Source organism: Mustelus asterias, chromosome 18, assembly GCF_964213995.1.
Source record: "Mustelus asterias chromosome 18, sMusAst1.hap1.1, whole genome shotgun sequence".
In the NCBI taxonomy this organism is placed as follows: Eukaryota; Metazoa; Chordata; class Chondrichthyes; order Carcharhiniformes; family Triakidae; genus Mustelus; species Mustelus asterias.
The window spans coordinates 46,526,802-46,538,995 of NC_135818.1; the positions used below are offsets into that span (position 1 = coordinate 46,526,802).

A 12,194-nucleotide genomic window follows, 5' to 3' on the forward strand; every position below is an offset into this window, starting at 1 on the left:
CAAGGTCCACACAGACAGTGACCTGAGGCCAGAATTGAACCCAGGTCCTTGGTGCTGTGAGGCAGCTATGCTAACCACTGTGCCGCCTTGTTCAACCTGGCATGAAGACGGGGAAACCTGTGCACTGACAGTTTAAGCCAGAAACCAATGTTAAAGATTCATTCAATTAGGTTTAGCAAATGTTATCCTTCTCCTTTGTGAATACTGACGCAAAGTACTCATTAAGGATCTCACACACCTCATCTGACTCCACACATAAATTCAGTCCACTGTCCTTGAGTGGACCTAACCTTTCCTTAGCTACCCTCTTTCTCCTTATATATTCATAAAAAGCCTTGGGAATCTCCTTAATCCAGCCTGTCAAGGACATTTCATGGCCCCTTTTTGCCCTCCCAAATCCCTGTTAAACCTCTTACCTGCTTTCTTTGTATTCCTCAAGAGCCTTATCCGTTTTCAATTTCCTGAAATTTATGTATGCCTCCCTCTTCTTTTTCACTGACCTCAGAATCTGTCTTGCCATCCAGGGTTCCCGAATCTTGCCATCTTTATCCTTCATTTTTACAGGGACATCCCTGTATGCCCATCACAACAGCCTTGTTGTTTTCACATCTTTCCACAATCTGCTGACATATCAGTTCCTCCACTTCACACTGGCTGTTGGGAGGTCTGTAGTACAACCCAAACTGTGATTGCACTGCTCCTGTTCCTGAGTTCTACCCATATGGCCTCACTGCATGATCCCACCAAGGTGTCCTCCCTCTGCATAGCTATGACATTCTCCCTAATCAGTAAAGCAACACCCCCACCTCTTTTATCACTCACTCTATCTTGCCTGAAGCATCTAAATCCTGGAATGCTGAGCTGCCAGTCCTGCCCTTCTTTCATCCAAGTCTCCGTAATTTTCACCCAACATCATAATTCCATGTAGTAATCCAAGCTTTAAGTTCATCCGCCTTACCTGTCATACTCCTTCCATTAGAGCAAACACAGCTCAGACCAACTGTCCGGTCAGGTTTTGTGCACTCTCCCTGTGTTTTATTTCTCTTAGCCTTACTGAAGCCATTCACTGAGTTCTCCACAGTCTCTTACCCTGTATTGTGGCCCTTTTGATTTTTGTCTTAGGTTTCCCTGCCTTCCACTTTTCCCCTTTCTGCCTTTTGTTTCTGTCCCCACTTTACTTCCCTTTGACTCCCTGCTTCAGTTCAAATCCCCCTGCCACATTAGTTTAAACCTTCTCCAACACCACTAGCAAACACTGTCCCTAAGACATTGGTTCCAGTCCTGCCCAGGTGCCAAATGTCCGATTTGTACTGGTCCCACCTACCCCCAAACCGGTTCCAATGTCCAGGGAATTTGAATCCCTCCCTCTTGCACCATCCCTCAAGCCACATGTTCATCTTAGCTATCCTGACATTCCTACTCTGACTACCACGTGGCACTGATAGCATTCCTGAGATAACTACTTTTGAGGTCTTACTTTTTAGTTTAACTCCTGACTCCCTAAATTCAGCTTGTAGGACCTCATCCCATTTTTTATCTATATCATTGGTGCCTGTATGCACCATGACAGCTGGTTGTTCACCCTCTCCCTCCAGAATGCCCTGCAGCCGCTCCAAGACATCCTTGACCTTTGCACCAGGGAGGCAACACAAAGTCCTGGAGTCTCGCTTGCATCCTCAGAAACACTCGTCTATTCTCCTTACAATTGAATCCTCTATCACTATATCTGTGCCACACATTTTCCTGCTCTCCTGTGCAGCAGAGCCAGGCATGATGCCATGAATCTGGCTGCTGCCACCTTCCTCTTGGTGAGCCATCTCCCTCTATCTGTTTTAAAGGGAGATGACCGCAGGGGATCCCTGCACTGCTTTCCTACTCTTCCTCTGTCTGCTGGTCACCGAATCCCTCTCTCTCAGTAATTTTTATCTGTGGTGTGACCAACTCATTGAAAGTGCGATCCACGACTTCCTCAGCAGCTTGGATGCTCCAAAGTGAATCCAACCACAGCTCCAGAACCGTCAAGCCAAGTATTGTCTGAACTTTAAACCAGGCAGCTTAACCTCAATTACTCAAGGCACTACCTGAGGAATGAATCAGCGAGTGGTTGTCACTTATTTTGTTTAGCTGAAATGGGCACAATGTGTGTACCTGTTCTTTGTGTCTGCAAAGAATAGGTCCTTGCGTATTAATAGCTTCCAGTACACACAAATGTGTCATACTGTGAGCCCGATTGACTATCTTAAATTGGTTGTCAGCAAAAATCTTAGCACACTGAGGATTATTAAGCAAATTGCGCAATCACATCTAATGTTGGACACTGTGTTTTTTGTTTTGCAAGCACGGGCTGGTTGGGTATGGTCTGTACCTTGCCTGTTGTAAACAGTGGCTGGGACATGTTGTTTGATACGATCTGCCTAACACTGGGGTGTGCAGCATAACATCACGCTGGCACTGAAATTCATATAGTCCAAAGATGTGTGGGTTAGGTGAATTGGCTATGCTAAATTGCCCCCTAGTGTCAGGGGGACTAGCTAGGGTAAATGCATGGGATTATGGGGATGGGGCTGGGTGGGATTGTGGTTGATGCCGACCCACTGGGCCGAATGGCCTCCTTCTTGCACCAGGGAGGCAACACAAAGTCCTGGAGTCTCGCTTGCGTCCTCAGAAACACTTGTCTATTCTCCTTACAATTGAATCCTCGATCACTATAGCTCTGCCACACATTTTCCTGCCCTCCTGTGCAGCAAAGCCAGGCACGGTGCCATGAACCTGGCTGCTGCCACCTTCCTCTTGGTGAGCCATCTCCCTCGACAGTATCCAAAACAGTATATCTGTTTTAAAGGGAGATGACTGCAGTGAATACCGCTCGTAGTGTGACTGCACAGTAGCAGAGTGAAACAGCTAGCTTCACCTGTTGCTCAAATGTTTGAGATATGTTGTCTTTCCAGGGTAATCTGAGATGGACTGGGCATCATTAGTAAGTGGAGGGAAAACATGCAAGTATTTGGAAAATGTCAACAGAGCTAATTAACGATCTCTGAATGTTGAGCCTAATAACGATCTTTGCAAAATTCAGTGGAAATTGATGAGTGTGAAAAGATTTGAAATAAGAACCAAGCTTCTTGTTAAATCTTGATTACTGTCAGCAGCCAGACATTTCACTTTGTTTATCACTCCAGCTTTTAATGGTAATTGGCATTTTCCTATTCTAGAAATGTTGGCGTGGGAGAGAAACTAAAATAACTGATGCTAACTGTGCATCAATCAGGGTTTAATGTTTTTCTGGAAAAGACAAGATAATCATTATCTGACTTCCTAGGGCGGCACGGTGGCACAGTGGTTAGCACTGCTGCCTCTCAGTGCCAGGAACCCAGGTTCGATTCCTGGGTTGGGTCACTGTCTGTGCGGAGTCTGCACATTCTCCCCACGTCTGTGTGGGTTTCCTCCGGGTGCTCCGGTTTCTTCCCATCGTCTGAAAGATGTGCTGGTTAGGTGCACTGGCCATGCTAAATTCTCCTTCAGTGTTCCTGAACAGGAGCTGGAGTGTGGTGACTAGGGGATTTTCACAGTAACTTCATTGCAGTGTTAATGTAAACTTACTTGTGACACTAATAAATAAACTTTAAACTTTGAAAACAAACTTCAAATTTATTGTTCATTGGCAACTAAAATACAATCAAATGGATCAGATTTATTACAACATATTGCAATCAAAAATGTTTTTAAAAAGGCTTTTGAACTATGGTTACCATTTGTCACTGAAAATATAAATAATGATCAAAACTTCATATTTAAAACATTCAAATAACAACGTTCTGTAACATCCATAGAAAAACTGCATATTAAGCTTCTTTTATAAGGATCTGATGGGAAGGTTTAGAATATCTCAGCGCCAGAAGTATCATCAGCATCTATAGTACTGATACTGTCAGACTGGTCCTCTTCATTCATGGAAGGTAGAGTCACAGACATTTTCAAAGGAGTTGCTTGAAGTTCACAAGACCTTTCAGCCTGGGTACCTTAAGAATAATGAAAGTACATTGCTATGAAGTTAGATTCCAAAATCTTGAAAAATATATGTAACTTTAAGGTTAGTGGAAGATTTTCCATAAATAAAACAAATTAGACTTTCTTGTGGCACCAATATTGTTTCATCCACTGATATGTGGAGAACATTCACTTTAAGTCGTAACCCGTTATGATTCAAGGAAGGAATTCTTGGTCATTTTAATGGCACATTTGGTAACAAACTGATCAAATATCTGAAATGAAATAACTAGCTTTATAATCGATTACCACCATTGACAATGATCACACACCTAAGTATCAAACATATGAAACACAGTGGGTATGAAAGGTAGCAAAGAGTAAAACCGCAACACAGTTGCACAGTAGTTAGCACTCTTGCCTCTCAGTGCAGGGACCTGGGTTCGATTTCAGCATTGGGTGACTGTGGAGTTTGCATGTTCTCTCTGTGTCTGCCTGGGTTTCCTCCCACAATCCCAAGATGTGTAGCTTAAGGGGATTAGTGGGATAAATGTCTGGGGTTACGGGGATAGGCCAGTGGGTGGGCCTGGTATAAGGTGCTGTGTTTGAAAGTTGGTGCAGACTTGATGGTCCGAATGGCCTTGTTCTGCACTGTAGGGATTCTATTGCTGTCCTTTTGCTTCACGCACCACAAGCAGAAGTGGATTAGTGTGGGCCTTATTAGGTGTATTCCAAAAATTAGCAATGGAAACATCAATCTCGTAAGTGCCTTTTTGGATCATCAGAATATCCTCCTTAAAGATGCTAATATAAGTGAATTCTCTATATGGTTTGTATACAGGACTGAAATAAACATATTTATCTATGACAACTGAGTAATTAGTACCTCAAATATTATTTTCTTTAGTTACAACAAATTAAGATATACAATTAGAGCCTAGAGTGTATAGATAATGTGTATGCTGTTCACTGTGGTAGTGAGTGGGTTTTACTGTGTGTGTGTGGATTGTGGATTACTTTGGGCATGGATTCCAGGTGGTAACAGGGGTGTTACTATACATTGCTGTACTGGCCTGCAGGTGGTCGCTTTGTTTGACAGTTACTCAAATCTGATGTTCTAGGACTTAGACGCTAGGTGCTTAGTATGAAGCTGCTGTTGAAATGTTCATCATGGGCCAGATTTTTAAAAATAATACGAATACTTGACCAATACTACATCTAAGGGATGAAACAATCCTGGCCTAAATATTCTCTTTGGCCAACAAATGCAAATTAACTTTTGGTCTTTCCACTGTATAATATATATTAAACTTCACTGCAAGTAGTAAATGATGTAATGCAGGGATTTCTCATGCATAACAGTTCTAAATATTCCTCATTTCTTGTACAAGTATCTTGCTAATCCTAAAACCATAAAATATATTCCCAAGAGAAACATAAAAAAAGTGTTAAGATAACTGAGGTTTGATATTCTATTGATCCCAAAGGCTCATTTTTTCAAAAAATCATATTGGTGTTACTAATACCTGTTTTTCCCCCTAGAGGAAAACATATACTCAGACATATGTTACTTGGATGGAGTATTTTATTGTAAGAAATAGCACATCCATAAAAAAAAGCTTTCAATTCTATGCCAGTAGGCATTCTTGTTACATGATTTTTGATAAGTAAAATTAGTTCACATGCCAGAAGTATAATTCAATTATTTTCTATCAACACTCCAATACTTCAAGTAGAATCTCAGCTATTTCTAACAGATAGTCCCAGAGTTCGATAACAATCGTTTTCTTTAAGGTTGGCATTGTCCTCTGCATTAAATATATATTTTTTGCTCTTCCCAACACTGATGAACTGTAGCTGGATGACACAGAACTAGAGGTAGCCAAGCAGACAGAAGGAATGGTGTTATGTTGTGTCAGCATCTGGCTCTTTGGTGGTTTCTTGCAAGTGTGGTGAAAATTAATGTTGAGAGTTTTATCGAAATATAGTGAAACATTTATTTATCTGTCTAGTGTAATTTACTAGGAGTGATCGTGACATATTTTCATTAAAAATCTAATTCATGTTGAGCCTTATGCATACTTACTCATTAAGTTTCTGTAGAATTGATGGCTATGATAAAATATACCACGTTGCAACACAAAGTCAATATTTGTAATAAAACTGACCAGATTTTACTCATAAAAAGCTGGAACACGCTTTGTGATACTAATCACTATTAATTTCAAATATTTGGATTTCTTATGATTCTCCAGTTCTTTGGCTTGAATTTAACGTTGCTCAGGTGGGTGTGTGCCCGACCTGCAAGCGTGTAAAATTGCACCAGAAGATATCGGGTGCATATCCTGATGTTATCGCTCCCTTGTGCAAAACTTTAGGCAACGGGCGTGAGTCAGAAGTGCGCCTGCCAACAATCAAGATGCAATTTAAATTAATTAAACAGCAATTCACTGACTGGGATTTTACATGGCCTGTCTGCCTTTATGGTTGGCGGGTGGGCTGATTGGTCAGGCAATCTTTATGTTTAAGCTGCAGCCTTGATCCGGGGTGAATAAAAGTCAGGGCTCAAATACAATAATAAACCTGTCTGGGAATTGAGGTCTGTGCATGATTGTGCTGCCCAGACATTGGTGGCAAAGTTTTCCCACTATTATTTATTTTTTACAAGTTAGCAACTCTCTCAGACAGCTCCATAGTGGCTGTATCTCCTGAGGAAGCACAGCCCCTGCGCTCCCTTTTCTGTGTGCCCACCCTCCTCGACAGTGCTCAGTCTTTCACAGAGCGCATTTCACACTGGATGGCCGTTAATTGGCTTTTGCTCTACCAAATAAACCTGTTGGACTTTAACCTGGTGTTGTTTGACTTCTTACTGTGTTTACCCCAGTCCAACGCCGGCATCTCCACATCATGGCCGTTAATTGGCCAGCCAGCGTAATGTCACATTATTAACTACCTCGGACAGTGGTGGGTTTCATATCTATTCCTTCCTGCATCGACTCTGGATGCATCCCAAACGTAAAATTCAGGCCCATGATTCACAAATTGTTATTTGCATTTTTTTTTAAGTACCAAAGGAAAATAGAAAATCCAGGTATTGCTTCATGTGAAAATAGTATTATTGAGTTGACAACTCACAACTTCAAAGGGATTACTTAAGTAAATGAAACCTGCTGAGTCCTTAAATTGGTTCTTACATTGCTGAAGTTTATTCAGGATGAAGTGACCTTTGAGGAACTGCTTGATACTATACATGAAGTTAGACCAGGAAGCACCTCAAGAATCTACTTAAAAAGAAAGTGAAGAACTGGCAAATTGGTTTAGTTGTAAATAAATCTGATTTGTCATTTTAGCTGATGAAAAAATATATGCATTTGTCCTATTTCTCATTGAATTACACCCTTTTTTTAGACTTGCTTATTAATTCTATAAGGTGCCCAATATGTGAAATGACACCTGGGGAGGGGTGCAGATGGGGGTGGGGTCAGTTTTAACGTGTTGGTGTGTGCAGGAAGTCAAAGAGCAAAATATGCTGTGGTCTTGGAAAGTTGGCAGGAACCCACTGACTTCTTGCATTTAACCTGAGCGTGTTCACTAGCATGTAGGAAATCACAGTGGGACAGTTTTACTATTAACATTTGCAAAACCGAATTGAATGGATCTTCAACATTGGATTCTGGCTTTAACAGTAAATGCACAGGTTTCCCTGCCTTCCTGGAACTTGCCAGGTTGAACATGGTGGCAAGGTGACACAGTGGTTAGAACGGCTGCCTCACAGCACCAAGGACCTGGGTTCAATTCAGGCCTCGGGTCACTGTGTGTGGAGCTTGCATGTTCTCCCCATGCGTGCATGGGTTTTTTCCGGGTGCTACGGTTTGCTCCCACAGTCCAAAGATGTGCAGATTAGGTTGATTGGCCACGCCAAATTGCCCTTTAGTGTCAGGGGGATTAGCAGGGTAAATTTGAAGGGTTACGGGGGTATGGCCTGGGTGGGATTGATGTCGGTGCAGGCTCGATGGGCTGAATGGCCTCCATTTGCACTGTAGGGGTTCTATGACATTGGGGACTAACGTGACTGAGTATTTGGAAGACTAGAGATATGAACATTGGAAATTACCACTTGGGAGCAGTAGCTGGCCATTCGGCCCTATGGGTCTACTCCACCATTCAGTAAGATCTGGTTATGATCTCAACTCCACGTTCCACACAAGGTATACAGGCAGAGGATTAGCCTTCTGGATATGACTGAGCACCAGTGCCTCAGGAGGTTCAGACTTTCACATCAGATTGCTGTTGATATTTGCAGCCTCCTGAAGAAATCTTTGTGTCAGGTAGACCAGGTGGGCGTGCATTGCCAATGGCAATCAAATCACCACAGCCTTATGTTTCTTTGTTTCTGGCTCCTTCCAGGGATCTGCTGGTTACATCTGCAGAATCTCACAATCCCAGGTAATCGATGCTATATCGTGCCAGGGCCGTCACTTGTGTCCATTTATAGAGCCATAGAGGTTTACAGCATGGAAACAGGCCCTTTGGCCCAACTTGTCCATGCCGCCTTTTTTTTTAAACCCCTAAGCTAATCCCAATTGCCCGCAATTGGCCCATATCCCTCTGTACCCATCGTACCCATGTAACTATCTAAATGCTTTTTAAAAGACAAAATTGTACCTGCCTCTACTACTGCCTCTGGCAGTTTGTTCCAGACACTCACCACCGTGTGTGAAAAAATTGCGCCTCTGGACACTTTTGTATCTCTCCCCTCTCACCTTAAACCTATGCCCTCTAGTTTTAGACTCCCCTACCTTTAGGAAAAGATATTGACTATCTAGCTGATCTGTGCCCCTCATTATTTTATAGACCTCTATAAGATCACCCCTCAGCCTCCTACGCTCCAGAGAAAAAAGTCCCAGTCTATCCAGCCTCTCCTTATAACTCAATCTATCAAGTCCCGGTAGCCTCCTAGTTAATCTTTTCTGCTTTCTAGTTTAATAATATCCTTTCTATAATAGGGTGACCAGAATTGTACACAGTATTCCAAATGTGGCCTTACCAATATCTTGTACAACGTCAACAAGACGTTCCAACTCCTGTATTCAATGTTCTGACCAATGAAACCAAGCATGCCGAATGCCTTCTTCACCACTCTGTCCACCTGTGACTCCACTTTCAAGGAGTTATGAACATGTATCCCAAGATCTCTTTGTTCTGTAACTCTCCCCAACGCCCTACCATTAACTGAGTAAGTCCTGCCCTGGTTCAATCTACCAAAATGCATTATTACTGATTAAGCAGTCAGAATGAGACGGCTCCAGGATTTACTGCTCTGGCTGAAACTTTGGCAGCGGTGGGATTTGAAGCCACACCTCCAGAGACTGGATCCTAAATACAGCGCCTTAGACCACTTGACCACACTACCACATTTTTTAAAGGGAGGGGTTGTCCGGGTACTTGATTCTGAGATCTCTCGCAAACTGCACAATTACTGCACCCAAAGCAAGATTCATACCCCTAGACCAGTGGTTCCCAAAGGGTGCGGCGTGCCATACTGGTGCTGCGAGAGAGGATGGCAAGTGTGGTGGGAAGATTCAAGGACAATCAAAGAAACATTTAAACATGGTTTAAACAAGCATTGTTTTATACTTTCTAGATGTCCCATGATCATATTATAAAGTAGTTGTGTTTTATGTTATGAATCAAGCACTGCTAGTTGTTTTTTTTTGTTTTTGAATGTATTTCTTACCAATAAAAAATTCGGTGTGGCGTGAGCAAATTTTTATTCCGAAAGTGTGGCCCAGTGAAAAAAGTTTGGGAACCACTGCCCTAGACCAACGAGCTGACACTAAATCTCTGCAGATAATCTACTGTAAAAGGAAGGACAATTTTAACCTGCAAGAAAGGCATTTTGCCTTGCTGCCGATTGCACCGATCACTTCAATAAGGCTCTATTCCTTCAAGTCCAGGGAGTGATTGATTGCATACACATTGCAATCAATGTGCCCTGAGATCAAACAGCAATATTCATCAATCGGAATGGATTACACTCCATCAATGTTCAGCTAGTCTGTAACCACTGAAAGATTGTCATGTACGTGATACCCAGGCAAGGTTCAACTGAAGTCCTCGAGTGCAAGGAGTGTCACTCACCATCTACTGGTGTGATGAAGATAAGATTCATGTGCTTGCACAGATCTGAAGACACCCATTAGTATCACGGGGAAGGGTGTCCGGAATGATAGTAGTGAGCTTTACCTTTTCTAGCATTGAGCTGTAGCAAGGACTGCAGCTGCAGGAGGAGGATGATGATGAGAGGTCTTTGGAGGAGCAAATGGAGGGTCGGATGAAAAAGATGAACCTAATGTGGCCAGAATACCTGCAGCCACTCAATTAGCTGCCAAGCATGCTTGGATTTACTCAAATAGTCATGCTTCATTTAACTTGAGTGGGGTTCAGCCCTTGAATAAGGGTTGACACTTGCCTTTCCTGCACTGATGAAATCAATGAACCTCTTTCACACTATAGCAATGATCAAGGGACAATGATCACTCCTTTCACCACCAGTTGTCCTCTAGGTATTAGTGGTTGCAGCTTTGTCAGGTGCTGTCGAAGGAGCCTTGGCAAGTTACTGCAGTGCATCTTGCAGATGGTGCATATTGCAGCTATGGTGTACTGGTGGTGAAAGGAGTGAATGCTTAAGGCAGTAGATGGTGTGATAATTACGTGGTATGCTTTGCCCAGGATGATGTTGAGCTTTTTGAGTGCTTTTGGAGCTGCATTCATCCAGGCAAGTGGGGAGCATTCCCACATTCCTATCTTATGCCTTGTAGACAATGGACAGACTTTGGGTCAGGAGTTGATTCTCTCCTTGCAGAATAGCCAGTTCTGATCTGCACAGTGGGAGAGAGGCTACGCCAGTGGGAGAGGGATTCAGACAGAGTGAGGGTATCGGAAATTTGGAGCTCAGTGGGAATTCAGTGCTGAGGGGAAAGAGATGCTCATCTTCAGGATGATTGGAGAGGCGGACCAGCGAGAGAGACCTGAGGGCAAGTGAGAGGGAGAAAGAAATCGAATCGTGACATCACAGCCAACAGGTAAATGATTGGCTGGTGACTGGTGAGTAGTTTTTTTCTTATTTTTTTTCTTTCCTCTTGGCATTGTAGCTGTTGTTGTAAATTAACTTAAGGGTTAAATCATGGCAGGAGATCCCAGACCCATGTCATGCTCCTCTTGTGCAATGTGGGAATTCAGAGACCCTTCCAGTGTCCCTGGCTCCTTCACGTGCAAGAAGTGTGTCCAACTGCAGCTCCTGTTAGACCGCTTGACGGCTCCAGAGCTGCGGATGGATTCACTTTGGAGCATCCACGACGCTGAGTTGGTCACACCACGGATAAAAATTACTGAGGAATATACCACCAGACAGAGGAAGAGTAGGAAGGCAGTGCAGGGGTCCCCTGAGATCATCTCCCTCCAAAACAGATATACCATTTTGGATACGGTTGGGGAAGGTGGCAGCAGCCAGGTTACTGGCACTGTGGCCGGCTCTGTTGCACAGGAAAAAAGAGTGCCAGAGCTATAGTGATAGGGGATTCAATTGTAAGGGGAATAGACAGGTGTTTCTGTGGACGCAAGCGAGACCCCAGGATGGCATGTTGCCTCCCTGGTGCAAGGGTCAAGCATGTCTCGGCTGCAGGAAATTCTGGAGGGGGAGGGTGAACAGCCAGCTGTCATGGTGCATATAGGCACCAACAATATTGGTACAAAACGGGATGAGGTCCTACTGAATTTAGGGAATTAGGAGTTAAACTAAAAAGTAGGATCTCAGAAGTAGCAATCTCAGGATTGCTACTATTGCCACGCGCTAGTCAGAGTAGGAATGTCAGGAAGTTGAGATGAATATGTGACTTGAGGGATGGTGCAAAATGGAGGGATTCAAATTCCTGGGACATTGGAACCGGTTCTGGGGGAGATGGGACCAGTATAGATCAGACATTTGGCACCTGGACAGGACTGGAACCAATGTCCTAGGGGCAGTGTTTGCTAGTGATGTTGGAGAAGGTTTATACTGATGTGGCAGGGGGATGGGAATTGATGCAAGGAGTCAGAGAGAAGTAAAGTGGATACAGAAACAAAAGGCAGCAAGGGGAAAAGTGGAAGGCAGAGAAACCAAAGACAAAAATCAAAAAGGGCCACAGTACAGTGAACAGAGACTGTGG

The 12,194-nt window shown here is 43.3% G+C and overlaps 1 protein-coding gene across 1 annotated transcript in view; it reads right to left on the reverse strand.

Annotated features, from left to right (window-relative positions):
• Window positions 1-3,630: 3,630 nt before the first annotated feature.
• kiaa0586 (KIAA0586 ortholog) overlaps window positions 3,631-12,194 on the reverse strand; it is a 547,244-nt gene continuing 538,680 nt past the window's right edge. The window contains exon 32 of the mRNA XM_078233832.1: window positions 3,631-4,019. Within this exon, the coding sequence (XP_078089958.1) occupies window positions 3,877-4,019 (143 nt within the window). The 3' untranslated portion in view covers window positions 3,631-3,876. The remainder of the gene's footprint in view (window positions 4,020-12,194) is intronic.